General features: G+C 59.7%; 1 protein-coding gene across 3 annotated transcripts in view; it reads left to right on the forward strand.

Moving 5' to 3' along the window:
- The first annotated feature begins 11,049 nt into the window (after window positions 1–11,049).
- LOC102047716 (receptor-type tyrosine-protein phosphatase V-like) overlaps window positions 11,050–19,302 on the forward strand; it is a 41,006-nt gene continuing 32,753 nt past the window's right edge. For 2 of the 3 annotated variants that reach the window (XM_027816763.2, XM_027816765.2), the window contains exon 1: window positions 16,936–17,398. In XM_027816763.2, the coding sequence (XP_027672564.1) occupies window positions 17,221–17,398 (178 nt within the window). In that variant the 5' untranslated portion in view covers window positions 16,936–17,220. Of the gene's footprint in view, window positions 11,149–16,935; window positions 17,399–18,496; window positions 18,561–19,302 lie in introns of those variants that run through there. The other variant, XM_014286653.3, reaches the window with a different exon arrangement.

Here is a 19,302-nt window from a genome sequence, read left to right on the forward strand (position 1 = left end):
CTGCCTGCCGCCCACACACATACCGGCCACATCACTGCAGCTTGGCTCCACTGGGCCGCCTGCAGCCCCAGCCCTGCTCCCCACCAGCGAACTCCCATCCTGCACCTGTGGGCACAGCCCTGCCTCCCCCAAAATCCTGGGGTGCCTCCATGGGCATCTCTAGCAGGGCTGTTGGGGGTGCACGCAGTGCCCTCTGCAACCAGCCGTGGTCAGCACTGGTGCCAGCCCATGGGGTATGGAAGGGTGGGCAAGACCTGACCATGGGGCTGGGGCCACTGGCAGGAGGCTTGAGGTGGGATGCTTCATGTGGTGCAGTGGTGCTAGACTGGGGACACCAGATCCCACGTGCCCCACAGGGAGCCAGGGTGAGTCCTCCTGTCCCTGCCAGCCTGGCTGTATCCCCTTTCGCAGGCTGTGCACTGGCCATTCCCCATCCCACTGTGGGGTGAGCCAGGGATCGGCACCTCCCACCCTCAATGCCTGGCCCTGAGAAATGTGGTCCTTGTGCCACACCACTGTCCCCCTAACTCATGTCCCTGATCTGTGTGGGTGCCACCTGCCACCCCTCCGCACCCAGGATCATCCCTAGGCACCCTGGAGGAAGATGTGCAGGCTCCCTCTCTCCAGCAGGGCAGGGAAGGGGGGGTATTTGGGGAAGAAGGTCCTTGGAGGGTCTGGCTCAGGTAGGACAGGTCTGCCCTGGGCGCACTGCACATCCTTCCTGCTGATGCCTGCTGCCACCCACCACAGCCCTGCTGCTCTTCCTGTTTGTTATTGCCTGGGCTCTGTGCAGACACTGCACGCTTCCTTCCTCTTTTGCACCCACCCTGCTGTGCTGCAGCGGCTCTCGCTTCGCCCCCACCAGCCACCATGGACCCTGTATCCCAGTTGCCTTCTTCTCCTGGCTGCTCTGCTGGCTCCTCCTCGGTGCCCTGGGGACCCCCCTGCCCTGGGCCACCTCCAGCACAGCTCATTGCCATGATCAGGGCTGTCCCTGGGATGCGCTGTGCTGGCATTGCCTGTCGCCTAGCTGGAGAAGTGCGTGTCTCTGTGTGCTTGTGTGTTTGCAGAAAAGTGTGCAAAGGGGTGCCAGAACCATACCTTCACTGGTGGCCCATGGGAGACCTTGTCAGTGACACCTTTTACCAAAGAACTGGGAGATCACAGGGCCGAAGCTCCAGAGCGAAGCACTGGGCTTGGCCAGCAGCAGAGCAACCTTATCCTGGAGACAAGGGCCACCAGCATCTGTGTCTTATGAGCAGATCCCAGGGTGCCACATCCCCTGCAGACCTGGACTGGACTCTTATTTCAGGCCTGAGGCTGGACTGAGAAATTGCTGCCTGTCCTATGTGCGATGGAAGAACTCGGCTGTAAGGGCCTAGGGACAGACCCACCACAGATGAACAAGCCCCAGCACTGCCCTTCTCTCCCACCCTCTGTCTTCTGACTTGAGAAATCTTCCTGAGGTGACCAGCAGAATAGTACTTAACAAGGTGGCCACATAAACTTGCCCTCAGTAGGGACCAGAGTGAACAAAGAGGGCTCTTGGCTGAAGTGTCAGCCTGTCAGACAACGCAGAAGCTTCCCTCCTCAGTGAGGCTGAGGCTGGGACTGTATCTGCCCTCTTAGTGTAGCGGGCATCTCCCCCCTGCCCCCGCTTCTGGGTAGCTTTGAGCTCAAGTGTTCCCTGAGGATGCAGCCAAGATGCAAACCCCTGTGGCTGCCCTTCCTACCTTTTGCTGGCCAGACCCTGCACAGACTTGCTGACTCCTCGCCACCCTGTTCCTCTGGCACTGGGTCAAGCAAGGGAAAAACTCAGCATGGCATCAGGGCAGAAACCACAAAGCCACCAGCACATGCGAGTCATTGAGCATGCGTCAGTGACTTCTGTGCACCCACACTTGCTCCCAACCTGCCCGACTGCTGGGTGGCTGTGGTAGGGAGGACAGACAGAGCTGGACCCCCCTAGACCTTGTAGGGCTCAGGGAACATCCACAAAACCTAGCAGCACCCAAAGGTGCAGAGAAATGGGGCGCTGATCCCCAGAGTTGGGCTGTACCCAAGAGGCACCACAGGCACATCCTGCTCCTCTGCATGGAGCACAGTGGGCAGGAGACCAGAGGGCAGCACCAGCCATCAGGAGCTGGATTTTGGCCCTTTTTCCAGGAAACTGAGATACTGAGATGCAGCGTATCCTCTCCCTCTGAAGCCACACAACACCAAGGTACTCATGCTCAGGGAAGTACCCCAGAAAACCCTGCAACACTTTCCCCCTGCCTCTCATGGACCTCCCCATGCCACTGGCTTGGCTCTGCCAGCCACATGTGTAGCTGTGCTGGCTGGGACCAAGGACACCCAGGACAGAGCCCTTGGGAACCACACCTGACCCCCTTCAGCTTTTCCTTATTCAGAAAGCCCTGATGGAGAATGAAAGGGTATCCTGGCCATGAGGACTCATCCAGGGTGGAGGGAGGGCAGGAGGGAAACAGAGATGTGGTGCAGGGAAGTGCCATGGCCCAGGCTCACAGGGGCAGAAAAATCTTCACTGCTGAGACCTCCTGACCCCTACATGCATCTGATGGTGCATGAATGGACCCCGGTAGATGCCCACCCAGCCAGAATGGCTCCTGTTCCTCCTCTGCTGAAGCGCCAGCAGCCTGAGACATGACAACAGGGAAGACAGAGCATGGGAGGTCACAGCCCAGTGAAGACCCAGAGCACAAAAGACAAGGTGCTGATGAAAAGTGTGGCATGAGCTGGTGGAGACAGACTGGACACGAGGGAGACTGGTAGTGGATGGAGCAGGAACACACCGCTTGACTCAGGGCACTTTTCAGCTCTCAGTACCGCTCCTTGCAACAACCTTCTCCCCACGCCTTGTTGCACCAACCCACATGGCTGCTGCCTGCCGGGGAATGGCACGTGCACCTTCACCTGCCCTGTGGTGGGAGCACACGGGCAGAATGCACACCCACATGTGCAGAGTGAACATCCCTGTCTGCTCATCAGTGTCCACCCATGCAGGCAAAGGGCATGCAAATACCTTGCTGGCCCCTGCAGAGCAGCGAAATCCCAGAGGTGCAAACACACACACACTTCTGTGCTCACTACTTCTGGCCAACTCTGTGCTCCAGCTTGGAAAATGATGCTGCTGCCCTGCTCCTCCTGAGGGACACAGGCTGGGGTCCACAGAGGGGTGCAGCAGTGAGCAAAAAGCCAGGACCTGCTCTGGTCAGCTATGGAAGGCATGGAGCCCTGCACCGCTGTTCAGTCATGCTCGCCCTGTCTTGCACCACCAGCTCTGCACCAGATGCATCAGGCTGGCTTGGGGGTACAGAGCATGGGGGAGATGCTGGGTCCTACAAAAGGGACTGCTGGGGCTGTGGAGGACCTTTGAGGTTTAGGGCAGACCCCCACACAGGGACGGTTTGTTGGCAGGGCAGGACCAGAACTCCAGGGCAGCCATCTCCATCACGATCTGCCACAGGCAAAGGGGAACCCGGCAGTCCTTGAAAGGCAAAACCCAGAAGGGGATGGGGGAAGCAGCACTGAAGGAAACGGCTCCGGGGTGGGTCCCATAGGGCCACAGCTGTGCCCCTCACCATGCTACCTCCCTCCCCTGGTGGGGCAGGAGGGGTCAGGGCCCAGAACAGGAACATCCCTTGTCCTCAGCACTCCCCTCTGCTCTGACCTTGATGGCAGCGGGGTGTCAGTGCCCATATCCCTCATGGGTGGCCTTCACCCTTATGGTCTTACAGCCTATATGGAGAGCAGGACTGCTGCAGAAAGAATAGCATCCCTGCTGCTGGATCCCTCCCCTGCCTCGCTGCAGAAGCCCTAGCCTTCTCCTCTCCCCAGAGGCATCCCACTGGAGAGCGGGGTGGGTGGGTGAGGCGTTTGTGTTTTGGGAGGTGATGATGATGCCCACAGCGGTGCTAGGATGACAAAGGATAGGTGATGGAGGGGTGGATGCGGAGGGAAGAGTCCCAGCTGTCACGTCAGCCATTCACCCTGGCCCAGCCTGAGGTGCACAGACATGTGCCAGGCATGGGATCCCATGTGTCCCCTGTCTGCAGACACCCGTGCATTAGGGTCATAAGTTGGGATGTAGGGCCCGGAGAGGTCTGTGGCTGAGCCTTAGGGTCTTGAAGGAACTGTATGGCTGTGGTTTTATTTTCAGCAAGCCCAGCAGCACACGGGGACCCTATGGAGCTGGTACTTCAGGGAGGAATATCTGGATTTATCCCTGACTAGTACTTGCTGGTAGTTCACTTGCATTTTACAGTTCCACTTCCATGGGGTCATCTTGCACCCCGAGTACCCTCTGGCCATACCCTCATAGACAGTTCCCCTTGGGCAAAGAGCAGCTCCCAGCTTCAGACTGGGACTTGTTCTTCCTACTAAAGCCCAGTAAGTCCTTACGCCCATTTCTTCCCTCCAGCCCCGCAAAGCATGAGCCTCCCCTCCCCGCCGCCCTGCCCTGATCCACACGCCCCAGCACCTCTCCTCACCCTCTCCAAACAGTAGTGTAGCCCCAAAGTCACCTGAACCCAGGCAGGCACCAAACCAGCACCCAAAATGCAGATGCTGCCCCTCAGTCTTGCTCCCCCAGGATTGCCTACCGCACCATGGCCTCGTCTTGCTGGGCCTCCGTCACCTTTGAGTCCAGGTCTCAGAAAGGGCTGGTCTTGCTCCTGCTAACAGGATGGGGAGCTCAGGATGTCCTGCAGGGTTTTGGAAATTAGCCCATCTCCTTTGCTGCCTAAACATCGCTCATGGGCTTGAAGGTGAAGCAGCTGCCTCGGGATTCAGCAGACTGTTAAAACCAGCTGATCAGCTCCCAGCAGGCTGAGGACTGTGCGATTAGCCCGAGCATCCCGCAGAGCCGGCTGCGGGGGGCGCGAGCAGCCCAGTTACGGCACAGGATCGGGGGGCTCCGCGCCACGCGCTTGCTGGCCTGGGGACAGCCAGCACCTGGGAGCTGGGTGTAGCACCTCTGCAGATTGCCTGTGCCGGGGAACTGTGTCTTGCTACTCCAGCTTCCTCCGCATAAGCGCATTCCCAAGGACAGCCCCAGCACTCTGCCGTCGTGTGCAAACGTCTGCTCCGCACAGCCTGTGCCTGTGGGGTTGCTCAGCGCTGCGCGTCAGCCCGGACCCCTCGGGCATCCCACCGGGATGGAGCTGATCCTGGGGAGGGGGAGCCTGAGGGAGTGGCCTTGTGACCTTCCTCCTCCTTGCCAGTGACAGTCTGCGCAGAGTTTGCTCCTGCCACTGCCTGGCTCTGTCTGGGAGCGATTAAGCAATTGCCGTTTCAATTTTTCAAGGCATCGGCTGCTGATCTTGCCAGCCCCTGCCCTCCTGCCCTCTCCTCAAGGACAACCAAAAGAACGATTTACCACCTGGATTTCTTTCTTAACTGTTGGGTGCTTTTTTTTTTCTTTGAATGACTGCTGAGCAGAAACATTTTTTGTTTCTGGAATTAGATATTCTCCCACATCTGCTGCAAACAAGCTGAGCTTTCCTCCAACTTTCCAAAGAGAAAGGCAGAGGCAAAACAAGGGAACCACCAGTCCCATCTGTGTGGAGCTAACAGTGACAGGGAGTTGATGCTGCTGTGGACTGCAGAAGGATGTGCTGGCACAGGAACAGCTCCCGCTGGAAAACGTGTTCTTCTAACCTGAAGGTGCTTTCTGTCAGCATGGTTTATTCCTCTCCTCATGTGGGAGCAAACTCTACCCATTGCTCTTAGCTTCATGCATGGAGGATTGATCCTAAGTCAAGTGGTGAGGGTAGAGGGCATCTAAGCCAGCACATGTGGCCAGATCTCCAAGATACTGAGACTTCAACTCTCCATCCAACAAATGCCAGAGGAGAAGCCACAGAGCCACAGCAAGTGCCATGGAGCTACTTGGTCCACCAGGACACACTACTGCACCATGAGGGGACACAGCCCCATCCTCAACTGCAGCATCTTGCTCATCCATGTGTCAGCTGGGCTTGCCCTGCACTTCCCCAGCTGCCTCCAAGAACTGTGCTTTCAGAAAGGCTGCCTGGAAAACTTTGCATGCCTCAGTTTCCCCTGGGGAGCTAGCTGTCTGCCTTGCATGGGAAGCCTGGTGGGGTGGCAGCAAACAGTGGCTTGCCCTAGGCCAAGAGACACACACGTGACTTCTCAGGAGGCTCCAGAGCAGTGCCTGCTTGCAAAACACTGCGAGGTGTGTTGGCAGGAAAAAGGCTCCCAGGAACAAGAAGCCCCGCAGCCACCCTTCATCTCCAGAGCATACAGGACAAAGCAGCTCCCTATGAAAAAGGCACATAAAGGCCTGAAAATCCCTAAAGACTCTTCATGCCGTTCATGTCCTGGGTCCTTTGGCATGCTGCACCCCGTGGCAGCAGGGACCTTGGCACCCAGCAGCATGGGTTGAGCCTCGCTGCCTGCCCCAGCAAAGTGCAGCTGTGTTTGCTTTGCACAGTCCTGCTGCCTCCAGTCCCAGGCTGTTTTCTTGTGGGGCACCGAGCGTGAGCATGGTGACCTCTCGCCGTGTGCAGGGGCTGTTATCAATAACAGGAAATTAACTTGTCAGGAGGGGGGTGTGGGGGTGTGGGGGGAGAGACCCAGAAAGAAAGGAAGCGGTTAGAAAGTAGTCACTTCCATTTTTGCTGTGAGAAAGCCTGCGCCCACACACCACTGGGCTCGGGGGAAGCAGCACTGGCTTTCTGCAGGCTTATCTGGTCTGAGATCAGCAGTGAGTTTTTCTCAAAGAGCGTACAGATCCTCTCCTAGCCTCTGATAACAGCTAGAAAGAAGATAGTAAACCAGGGATGGTTAAAAATAGCCCACTTTCAGCCAACGTCCGGTGCAGAAATAGGTGCAAGTCAAACAGATGCCGAGTTTGTCACTCCACAGGGTCTAAGTTTCTTAACCTCACTAAAAACAGCCCAAGCATGTGATGCTGGCTGCACCGTCTGGCCCCAGCACAGGATGGACCTGTGGATGCAGCTAACTGGGAGCAAAGGGCCTTGCTGCTGCATGGAGCACGCCAGGGAGGATGTGCCAGCAGCTTCTGTGTGGAGTCCTAGAGGTGGGGATCAGCTGGAGCTGCCTGAAAGACCAGTGGTGTGGGGTGAAGCTGACCCAAGCACCCAGCTTCTCCAGTTCCCACCTGCTGGCGTGTTGGCTGCTGCTGCTGGACAGAAGGCACCTTTTCTCTATGCAGATACTTGCATAACTCGCCCTGGTGGCTTCTTCCTGTTTTCTTGGGCAAACTGTAGAGCTGAGGCCTGTCAGATCTTTCACTGAGAGCCTTGTTTTCCAGAGCTTTCCATGCTGTTTTCCTGCATTCTGTTAAAGTGTCTTTTTAAGGCAGGAGAGCCTACAGAAAAGCCTTGCTACCCCCTGCAAATGCAAATCCACTGCCGTTATCCCTATGATACAGCACCCTGCAAGACCCCCCTTGAGCACAAGAGAATCAGCCTCCTTGCCCTGAATCCCACCAAAACAATCCTGTCTTAGCACAGCAGGGCATGCCCTACAGACAGGACATGCACCCAGGCAGCCGGGACCATGTGAGGTACATGGCATGAGCGAGGAGACAAATTCTCTGAATTCAAGTCCTCAGTCCTGTAGTTTGGCATTAGGCTGCCAGCACCCACGCCCGGGCTGATGGTGCAGTAAACTGCTTCGATCTGCTCCCAAAAGGAGGTTCCTGAGTTGTGGTGCATCTTGCAAGAGCCAGAGCCCCATGACGGCCGCAGAGGTCCCATCTCTCCAGCCAGAGACTCGCCACAGATGCGCAGAGGCAGCCAGAGGGCAGCAATGCAGAGACGACGGGGCTGCGCACAGTGCGGCTCCTCCAGCAGCCACCCACCCACCGAGGCAGGGCCGTGGAAGGCTGGAACACCAGGGAGGCTCTATAAACAAGCGGCGTCCAGCCTGTTTTGACCTAGGTAAGACTACGAATTCAGCCCAGAGGGGAAGAGAATAGCGCTGTCTCCTGCTGCAGGTCTCTGCTAAAGACTGCAGCTGATCCTAAAGCCAATTTTCTGTGTCTTCTTTCTCTGCCAGATGTCAAGCAGCAGGAACTTGCCTCCGCAGTAAGGGTCTGCTGTGGGACCAGGCTCTGCGTGGACAAGTCCTCTGCCCCAGTGGCACTAGAAGAGCTGCTAAGAAAACAGGAAACTGCTTGACCAGGAAAAAGCAATGAAACATTCGCTTATTCTGCAATGTTTGTTGTTTTAGGCTCTCCCAGCCAAGTGGCTCAAGCCAAACTGCAGCCTGGCTGATCCCTCTGAGCCCTGGGGCAGTCCCTCCCAGACCCTGCAGCCAGCCCAGCCCAGCTGCACCACTCGTGGGACAAGCAAGACAGCGTGGCTTCACAGCCCAGGTGCCAAACTCACTGCTAATGACAGCTCAGGGAGCGATGAGGAGACTCAGAAAAGCTTGATGTGTCCCCGTTACCAGCCTGCTGCCTGCTCACCCTCCCTCCCCTCCAGCAGCAGAGCACCTCTGCTTCCCGGTGCACAGATGGTAAACTGAGGCAGGGTGGGTGTGTCCCAGCTCAGAGGTGAAAATAGCTTCTGCCAGCGCTTTAGGTAGGGACCAGCTCTCCAAGCCTGGCATCTGGGAAGATCTGCAAGCCCCACAAACCCCCCATGCCCCCAAACCCTCAAACCAGCATATTCAACTCCATGGACACACAGAGACCCCTGGCCAGGCAAGGCTGAGCCCCATGTCACTCTGTGAGACCCAACGAATGGTCCCACTGTCGCAAGTCAAGCAGCAGAGGATGTGGCTGAAGGTAGACACACTTCACAGGGATCTGGAGAATTGTCAGCAGGCAGTCGTGGAGGGGGCTGATCCTGCATCCCTCTGTGACCACCTCACCTCTGCTCCAGAACTGCAGCACCTGCCTGGTGAGGCCAAGCTTGTGCCAGCAAAGCCTTTAGCAACTGCCAGCTGTGAGACTCGCACCCATGGCCAAGACATGTCCCAGGAAGCAGCTTCCACTGCGATGGGTGGATGCCACCTATGGCAGCACCCCAGGGAGCAGCCAGGCTGCAGCTGTGCCAGCCCTGAACATGTGTCAGCCTGGGGAGGGTGGTCTCGAGGGGGGCCTTCAGCTGAGCTGAGGGAAGTAGAACCAGGGTGGGAGTCCCCCAGTTGCTCCCATGAAGAAGCAGAGCTGCCTTTTTTGGGATGGCTGGACACAGAAACTAGCAGGTACTGCTGACAGCCAAAGAGACAGGCTCGTGTTGGTTTTGGCTCTGGGTGCTATGGGAGATGCCAGCGAGTAGCTGAGAAGCTGCAGAAGCAGGTGCTGGCAAGGCTGCAGCCATGCTGTTGGGAGGGGAGCACCCCTGGGTGCTACGTCACAGCACCCTGGGACCACCCTGGTGCAAGGAGAGCCACAGGCAGAAGTTGATCCCTCTGCTAAAGCACCAGCTCTTCCCTTGCACAGCCCCATCCTACACCCACCCCCATACCCTGGGACCCTCCCGGGCATCACAGCTACGGGGCCGTGTGTGAAGAGCTGAGGCTGCCACAGCCTGCCAGGGTGCAGTGCTTGCAGGGCAAGCTGGTCGGCAGCTTGGTACTGCCGTGATGTCACCATCACTGCAGGCAGTGGTCTGCTCGCAGGGTACATGGGAGAGGGAAAGCAGCCAGGCAGCAAGATGGGACAATGCCCTGCCTTCACCCTGAGCTGCCAGGTAGGCCGCCCGCCCAGGGGCATGGAGGGTGGGCACATCTTGTGTTTACTCCTCAGAAAAAGAGACCTTCCTCCTGAAAACAAAACCTTTTGTGTGCAAATGCAGCCGTCTGGCAGGTTTGGGTTTATACAGAAAACTTTGAACCCCAGGGATGGGGCTGGTTTCATTTTGAGGTGAGTTTTCCTGTTTGTGGCGTTGTTTGGAAACTGAGCTGCCTCCAGATTTGGAGGCTGTGTTTTTCATGTAGCTGCTGAGCATGACAGCAGTGTCCAGGGCTTCCTACTCTCCCTGCTGTGCAGGCAGGCTCGTTTGGACTGAGCCAGCATCACCTTCCCTTCTCCCTTTTCTCTGCAGAGCTTTGCCCAGCCAAGGGGGTGGGACAGGGAGCTGTTGGCAGGGTTGGGTGCACGTGCTGGGAAGGCTGAACCCCCTCTGAGTGGCCACTGAGACATGTGTGACCCCTGTGGGACTGGAAAGAGTCAGATGCAGAAGACCCCCTGCCATGCACCACAGAGCAGATACAGGAACCCGCTGCTCCCGCGTGGGGCTAAGCTAGGCTAGTCCGGCCAGCCTCTTGCAAGGGGACCAGAAACATAAGCTCCAGGCCTTGTTTGCACCTGGGACTGCAGGAAACAGGAGCCCTTGCACTCACTGCCTTGGCTTTTGCACCTCCTCCTGCCACTGTGGGAGAAGGGATGCCTTGGGACCTGCTCCCATGGTCGCAGTTTTCCTCTGGCAAGGCTCTTCTCCTTGCTCTCAGGGACCAGCTGGCCACTCACACACCAGGATTATGACAAGTGCCATCCTGAAGCAGCTCTTTGAATGCTCTGCACCTCCTGAGCCAACTCACTAGCTCCTCTCCATGACCCCCTCGACAAGGGACTGAGAGAGACCAGGCTGTTCGCACTCTGGGATGGTGGCTTGTCTGATGGCCCCAGCAAAGCCTTTAGCAATCACAGCCCACAGACGCCTGCAGGGCTGGAGTGTGGGTCTGGATGTTTGTGTAGGCTCCAGCACAGCCCTGGGGCTCTCCCTGTCTCTCTTTGCAACAGCAGCATGAAGGGATGCTCGCCATCTCCAGGGGTCCTGTCACAGGGTGCCCCGCAGTGCGTGGTGCAAACCCAGGTGAGGTGCAGGGAGGTGTGAGCCGTGCCCAGCCTGTGGCACGGCACGCATCTTCCACCCTCCCTTGTGCGCAGACCTGTGCCAGCACAGAGTCGCAGGAGACTGTCCAGCTGATCCCTCCTCCCTGGCATCCTGCAGCTGAGATGCTGGGCAAGCCCAGGCGGGCCTTCCCGCAGGACCAGCCCAGACTTGAGCATCAGGGCTGTGCACAAGAGGGAGTAAACGGCAAGCGAGAGTGCGCCAAGTTGACACCGCACGCACCAGGCTCGTGGGGACAGGCTGCGGACCATGCCGGGGATGCCCACCAGGAGAGGTACCAGTCCCACTCCTTGCTCCCCTCTCTCTTCCCAGCTGTGCGGTCAGGAAGCAGCCAGGATGCATGCAGTGGGGGGAAAGGAGCACAAACCCTCCTGTGCTCTGGCACAGCGTGGGCAAACCCCATCCCATGGCCCCGGGGCGGGCAGCAGGGAATGGGCAGCCTCTGTGCATGGCTGTGCCAGAAGCAGAGCCTGGCATTACGCGGCTGTGCCTGCGCAGGGGGGATCTTGTGCCTGGGGTCCCCAGCATAGTGAAGTGCAGTTGGGCACTGGGAGCTGCTTCGTGGCTACTTCTTGGCTCCGTGAGGGGCACCTTTGCTGTCAGCCTGTGCTGGCACAGCACCCCAGGGTGGCAGGCTGGTGGCGGTGGGGTGGCTGGTTTTGGGGCCATCCAGGTGCTGCCCTAGCGCTACTTGCAGTAGGTGTGGGGCAGGCACTCTCCCGGCTGCTGTCAGCCCTCCCCACCTGGTGCCTCTCACCCCGGCCAGGGGAAGGGGACTCCCGAGCCTGCTCAGTGCCAGGGGCGGCACCCCCACCCGGGGGAGGGCAGAGCAGGTCCGCCCGGCTCTACAGGCTTTGGGTGTGCTCTGAGTCACCCGCAGTGCTGCTCTTCCCAGGTCTGCAGGCGCCTGGTTCGCACCCGCAGGCACCCTGGGCTCTGCTGCCAGGTCTCCAGCAGCAAGCAGGGGAGAGGGGGGAGCGCTGAGCGTCACCCGCGCACGGGAGTCACTCCTGCAGCTTCTGGCTGTCCCACAGTGTGGCCGCGTATGCCTTGGGCACAGCTTTGCCCTGCAGAAAGGGCAGCGTCCCCCACTGCCTGCCTGCCCTCTCCTCTGCAAAATGGGAAGAGCTCCAAGGTTTGAAAGCCTGGGGCAGGAGGCAGGCAGGGGTGCTGGCAGGGCTCCATGTGGAAATGATTAAACACTTGCAAGGGGTTGAAGGAAGAGCATCCCAGTGCTCTAGGGTTTTGGGTTGGAGAACGGTGGCGTGTGAACCTTGCAAAGAGAGAGGTCCCAGCAGCACCCGCATCCTCTGCAGGTTCTGTCCCAGGAACAGCCTGTTCCCCTTGTTCCTCCCTCGCAGCCCCAGGCAGCACTCAGCACCTCAGAAGTGGCAGAAGGGAGAACTTGTGGCCTGGGGCAGTTCACAGCACTGGTGGGCACAAGGAGAGACAGGGATTGGAGGGATGTGGCTGCTGGGCCGAGGCAGGACAGGAGACCCAGAACTGCTCCCAGCCCAATCCCAGTGGCCCCAGTGTCCCACATCATGGGGCTCCAGGGCAACATGTTGTGGCAGAGTGCCAGGCTGGATGCTAGGGGTCCTGCCCAGGGACGGATGGCAGAGCTTCCACGCGGACAGCAGTGCTGCCCATCCAGACATGGGTACAGGCACCTCCATGCAGTGACAGCGTTGTTCACGGCCTAGTGCCAGGCCATGGCTGTGCCCCCTCTGGGTGGCAGGCTGAGTCCCTCGGGGGACCTGTCGCCTGGCAGCGATGTGCAGGAACCCTGCTGGGCACTGCCTGTGCCCAGCGTTGGGAGCATTGCCCTCCCGCTGGCTGTCACCACGCACAGACTCTCTGAGACTGGGCATGCTCAGGTACCGCAGGCACGCACTCTGCTGCCCACCCTGCTCATCCTGCCCCTAGGCAGTGCTTCCCAGGGAGGTGCCATACTTCCCCAGGTGTGGAGGACCACCCTCAGGTCTGGGTGATAAGCCAGGGACAAGCCCTGTTGCCACTATCTCTGTGGCCAGGGCACCTGGAGCAAAGGCCAATGCATGGAGTACGAAGGCAAACGGGGGGTGGGCTCTGCTCTGGTCTGAGGTGGGCACTGCCCGGGAGGACTGCCTGGAGCCTTTGCCAGACAGGATGTTTCTCACTGCATTGTGACGGCTGTCCCTCGGCATAAGCAAGACCTGACACCAGTTATGGACATGCTGTCAGAGGTCCCCTTTCCTCTCTCTGCTCCAGACTGCACGATCCCACTGGGGTCCAGGGCAAGAACAATCTCCCAGCCTAAGGCTCTCCCCCTTGCAGGACCTGGTGGCTTGGCTGCACAGACCCCATAGTCCCACCCCAGCGCTGGCCAGCATAGCTTTTGAGCACTCGTGGTCGGCGAGGCGTTCCCCATCCCCCTGCTTCTTGCGGTAGCCTTTGCTACTTCACAGAAAATGTGATGACTTGGCAGCCCCTGAGTTTCCAGGCCTGGTTCCAGCTGCTGGGTGGAGAAACCTTCTGCAGTTGTTTTTGGGTCTGGCACAGCTGAAGGCTTCACTGTCAGGGGGATGTGAGGGGAGATCTGGCATCTCCAGCTGAAGACAGGCTCTCTCTCTGTCCTTACCCGTGGTGGCATGGTGTCACTGGGGTGGCCATGGGGAGAGTGGTGCCGGCACGTAATGAGCAGCTGCTTCTGTCCAGTTTGGAGGCTGCTGAGCCCTGCGGCACCAGGGACAGGGCCTGGGTTTGGCTCCCACCAGTGTTCTGGGCTGTTTCCACCACAGACACAGCCCAAACTCGCTGAGCTCAGGGAGCACAACCACCAGGTCCCCAGGTTTAAATCAGTGGGACTGGTATAGATGCATGCCCATGGCCAGTGGGGTGCCAGCTCTGCATGCCCTGTGATGGGCCACCAGCAGCATGTGGAGGCTAGGAGAGCTGCTGGGACACAGCTCTGGGTCTGTGCCCAGAGGTTAGTCCCATCCTGATGGGCAGCATGGCATCCTCCCCAGGCATCCTCCCAGCCCATCCTCATGCTGGGCAGGGGGTCACCACTGCTCCTGGATGGGGAGGTGTGGCGCAGTGGTACAGTGGGGCAGCAGGCTCCGGCGGGACGGAGACACTATCCTCCAGGAGTCCCTGCTCGATTCCCCAGCCCAGAGATCAGGGAAGGAAGGCAGACCCTTCGGTCCTTGGGCAAGCCAATGCCCGGAGAAGCTCCCTGGTGGTGGAGTTGTACTCCCATGCGGGACTGTGGCAGCAGAATTTGTTTTCCAACAAGCTCCTGAGATACCACATTTACCGACCTCCCTTGCAACTCCATCCCACTGGGCCCAAGTGCCTGGACATGGAGACGACCAGCTTTGCCGTAAGGCTGGTGGCAGGCAGGTGTAGCAAGTACACAAGGGGTCATCTTGCTCCCCAGCTGGGCAGGGCAGACAGTCCCAGCTGGAGTCTCCCAGGACTCCAGTGAGTGGGTTTGTCCTCTTGCTGGCCTGGAGCTACTCTTTGGTGTGCTTTGAAGCTAGAGGAGCCCCACCTTGACTCTGTAGCTTGGGAAAATCTGTCTGCGCCACTGCAGGGGACACTGCCTCCTGTCACATGCCTTAGACATTGGGGGATGCCAAATCTCTTGCCAGGGATTTCCTTGATAATCAAGGGTCCCTCCAGCACCATCACCCTGGAACACAATCCTCAGTCCACCAAGGCCCTCCATCCTAACCTCCAACGTCTGCTTCATCGGCCAGGGGCTCCTCCAATTCAGTTCTGCCATCACCTGCCACACTGTGGGGGCACCACAGGGTCCCCTCCGCTCCCAGCCTCCCCTGCCTCTGCCTCAGCCATCCTAGCCCTCCAGGCTGCTCACAGCAGCAAACTGCCCCATAGTCCCCGGCCAACATGGGGTCACCTCCCACACCGCTGTGGCAGGGCGCATGGCCTGACAGCCTGCACCCCACCATGGACCTGCGTGGGACATCCACTGAAAGCCTCTTTACAGACGTGTCTGGGGAAAAGACAGCTATAATCTCCCAGTTCCCAGCCTGGGCCCCTGGGTAAACCTGGCAAGTCCTCGCTGCAGCAGGGAGCTCCAGCCTCCTCCCAGCTGGCTGCAGCCGCCCAGGTCTGGAAAGGGGCCTTTTAGTCCCCAGCCCACTGGAGACAGCAGCAGCCAGGCCCAAACCTCCTCCTGCCTCGGCTCATGGAGGGGGACTCCCTCCCTCCCTCTAAGTGGCTGGAAAGCGTCACCTCCAGTACCTGCGAGCACCCGCCTTTCACTCGGCTCCTGTGGGAGATGGGCAGCCCCTGGCCATGCTGACATCCAGCAGCAGGGATGGGTGTCCCCAGCTGTCTGTGGCACTGGTTGATGGGTCATTCCTGCCACCACAGGTGCTGGTGGACCTCAGTCCCCAGTGCTTATCAGGGGATCCCTAAGAGCCAGAGTTTTTACCCTGGGCCTCCATCACTTGAGCAGATGTACAGCTTGCATTTTTGGCATTCAGCCCTCCCCAGAGCTGCCAGTATTAAGGATTAAAAAAGCTTGCCTGCACTGGAGCCAAGCATTGCCTTTTGCTCCCACCCTGATCCCTGTGACCAGCGTGCAGGGGGAGGGCATGTCTGGGGACAGAGTGACTTGAAGGGCCTCTGGTTCTTGAGCTGTGCCTCGCTGCTGGGGGGACTTCCAAGTCCTTAACAGAGGAGGCGAAGGTGACAAACGAGCCCTCACTGCCGGGCTGAGCAGCACGGCCAGCACAACTTCATACCCCGCCCGCTGCAGGCAGGGGCCGGACCGCCGGAGACTTGTCACCGTTCTTCGCCCCTAGCGGCAAGCCCCGCCCACGGGGACCGCCCCGCCCCGCCCGGGAGCGGCATGGCCCCGCCCCTAGCGATTAGCCCCGCCCACGGGGACCGCCGGGAGCGGGTGGCCCTGCAGGCACGGACCAGGAGTCCTGGCAGCAGCCCCGCTTGGCCTCTTTAATTAACTGTCCTCCGTGCAAAGGGAAGGGAACTCACGTCCTCTGTCTCCTTTCCCAGCTGGGCCCATCAGCCTGGGGGCTGTCAGGAGGTTTGGGGGATGGACCTGGGGTGGCAGATGGGTCCTGGACTGGGGGGCCTTGTGTCCTCCTCTCAGTTACGTGCTGGGGCTTTCCCACGTCTTTTCCCAGGCACTGGGGGCTGATCTGTGTGTCATTGATCCCACCTGACAAACCTTTGAGTTTTTTGGGGAGGGAATCTGCTGTCCTGGGGCCAGCTGAGGAATGTGCCCCACCCTGACAGCCTGGTGGCTCACAGCAATGAGCAGAGCTTGAATAGCTCCTGTTGGTGGCTGTGCTGGCTACTGGGACAGACTTCCATGGCCACACAGGCTGCACTGGCTTCTGGGATAAATGTATCACTGAACCTCTTCCAGCCCTGTCCCAGATCTCCAACACTGATGTGAAGCCAATGGCATCTCTGCTCTGAATCAGAGCTGGCATCCCGCCACGCATTGCACAGACACAGCACAGCACCACACAACACACAGCCCTGCACACAGCTCGGGGGGCACAGCGTGCTCCCCATGGCAGCAGCAGGAAGTACAACTCCTACAACCTACGAGCAGACTGGGCGCAGCTCAGACCCAGCCAGCCCTTTGAATGGGCAAAGCGTGGTCCAGGCATCTTTGTGCCAGTGGGATGCAGCGCGCAGGAACCTCTCACAATACGTGCACACACACCCCAAACTCCAGTCTGCCTGCCCCTGTGCCATGGGCATCACGCAGAGCGACATCTCCCTCCTCACCCCGCCTGACCAAACCTCCCATTCCTCATCAGCATCTTGTGCAGAAATTCATGTGTACGGAGAGCTAAACGGTGCATGAACGTGCTGGGTACAAAGGCAGCTGCAAGGTGCACAGCACCCCGGACCCGCACTCGTGCCAGTGCTCCCTCCAGCATCCGAGCCCAGCGGCCGGCGCCTGCGGTCTGCCCTTCCTCCCCGGCTGGGGGCTGCTTTGGGCACTCCCAGCCCAGAGCCGCCATCCGTCCTTCCCTGTCTCCTCCCCTCTCCGCACCAACTCCCACAACTGCCGAACTCCTCCGGATGGCCAGCCCGAGCTCCAGCCCTTCGGAGAGCCGGCCCCAGCGAGCGCCCCCCCTCCGCGCCCCCGGGCGCGCCGCCCGCCCAGGCCCGCAGCAGGACAGCAGCGGAGCCACCGCAGAGCGACACGGACCCGCGGGAACAATAGCACATGCACGCAGCGAGCGGCCAGGCCGGCGGGGCTGCTCCCAGCCCGGGGACTGCCGGCGGCGCTGATGTGCAGCGCCGTCCCCGCTGATGTCAGCCTGTCACCTGCCTCGGGAAGCATGCGGGGATGCAGCGCCTCGCTGCCAGGGGAGAGGGGACAGGCTGGGGACAGCCACTGCTGAGAAGCTACCCCCACCCCCAACTCGTCATCTCTCTAATCTGCAGCCACCTCGTTCCCCATGAGACCACCGCCGCTGCTGCTGCTTGTGCTGTGGGTGCCGCGGCTCCTGGGAACGCTGGCCGAGGTAAGCCCGTGTCGCCTCAGCTCCCCGACTGTCCCTGCAGGCGCTGGGCCCCGAGCTCGCTGGTGGCTCTGCACAGTCCTGCCCCGCTGAGGAATGACGGCATGTTTCTGGGCTGGCGCTCCAGCCCTGCAGCTGCACCAAATTAGCGGCGTTTGCAATTAGAGCTGGCTCTCCCTCCCCCCCGAGCCGTGCCCTCTTCGGCCCGGCGCCGTGCCCCTCGCCCCAGGCACTGCCCGGCCGCTCTTCCCGGGGGTCCGCAGCTCCCCTGCCCGGCCCTCCCCCCCCGCCCCCCCCCCCCCCCCCCCCCAGCACACGCTTCCAGCAGCACGGCAGTCGGTGGGGGAGCCAGAAGTGAGTCAGCCGGCAAAGCCAAGGGGAAAATAACTGCAGAAAGATGATTGCTGCTCTGAGGCTTGTTGCGGGACAGAGTGGGCAGAGGTATTTCCTTTAATGTGGAGGGAGCTAGCCTCAGCCTAAGGCAGCGCACACCCTGCTTGCGAGCAGGCTGTGGGGAGACGGGCGCCCCATGAGCGTGGCTCCGCACCTGCTGTGGTGTGGAGGGTGCTGGGTGCTCTGCAGCTTTCAGGCCAAGCCCTTGCTTTGCAGCTCGTGGGGGACGGCAGCTGGACTGAGGTCTGGGATCCCTGCATCCTACCCCCCCATGACCACGGGAAGGGCAGGTGCCTGTAGATGGAATGAGATTGCCAGGGCCTATCCAGAGCTCCCTTCCTCCCCAGATCTTTCCCTTGTGCCCTGGCTGTTTTGATGGGATGTCTTTCCCCGTGGGCATGACCCCATGTTGGTCTGCAGTCCCAGGACACGTGCAGAACGCCAAGGCAGCCCACAAGCTATGTCTGCTGAGTCTGTCTCCCTGCCTTAGCTAGGGGAAGGTGATGTGAGCAGTGAGTACCTGGACTGCCTTGGGAAAAGGGGTCACAGTGCCCAGAGGATCGCAGCTCTCAGATGTCATGGCAGGATGGGACCTGTGCCTGGCTAGCCTGAACCCTGGCCTGGCACAGGGCACCTCTCCCAGGCGTTGGTCTGGGCTCCAACCACCTCACCTTGCCCCTCTCTCACTTGACACCTTCTACCCCCCAGGGCGAGGGATGCAACCAGACAGCACGGGCAGGGCCCGAGGGACAGGGTGCACTCAGTGGTAGAGGTAAGTCAACGCAAAGAGGTTCCCAGGCTGCAGAGCACGGTCTTGGTGCCTAGGAGTGGTGAGATGAGCAAATGTGCTGGGCCAGAACTTGGGAGTAACTTTGTAAATGTTCTGCTTTAGACTTAGTGCAGGCTGCAGATAATGGCCAAGGAAGGGGAGGGAGTCAGCCCCATCCTCCGCCAGCAACCATCCTAATGGGGGGCAGCATGAGAGACAGACAAGTCTCCAAGCTCTCTCCTTCCTGCAGAGCATCAAGTGGGCTCAGCTGCAGCACAGCCATAGGTGCCCTGCACAGAGCCCCTGTGGCTGGCTGGTCAGGATTGTGCTCCATGGGGCAGCCCCCTGGCTGTGCTGAGCTGTCTGGGGCAACACCTCTGTGCTCACCCTGCAGCCAGCAAGGGCTGCTGTGTGCTTGGAGCCAGCGCGGGGCCCACACAGCGTGGGCCCAGGCAGGGCATGGGGTGTACCTGGATGTCGCTGTCTGCGATGTGGTTAGCAAATCTTATCCATGGGGACCTGAGCAGTGTTGTGATCATGGGCCTCAGGGCTGGAGGATGCCTCTGGTCCCACTTAGATATTAGTGCGTTTGTACTGCTGGGTGAAGATGATTGCTGAGTGACAGATGGAGGCAGGCGATGCAATCTGTTGGAAACCTGAGAGAAGCAGACAAGCATGAGAGGAGAACTCATACCTTCATGAGATAAGAAAGAGCCTGCAGTGAAAAACCATCCCTGTTTGAACT

This window comes from Falco cherrug, chromosome 16 (assembly GCF_023634085.1).
Source record: "Falco cherrug isolate bFalChe1 chromosome 16, bFalChe1.pri, whole genome shotgun sequence".
Taxonomy (NCBI): Eukaryota; Metazoa; Chordata; class Aves; order Falconiformes; family Falconidae; genus Falco; species Falco cherrug.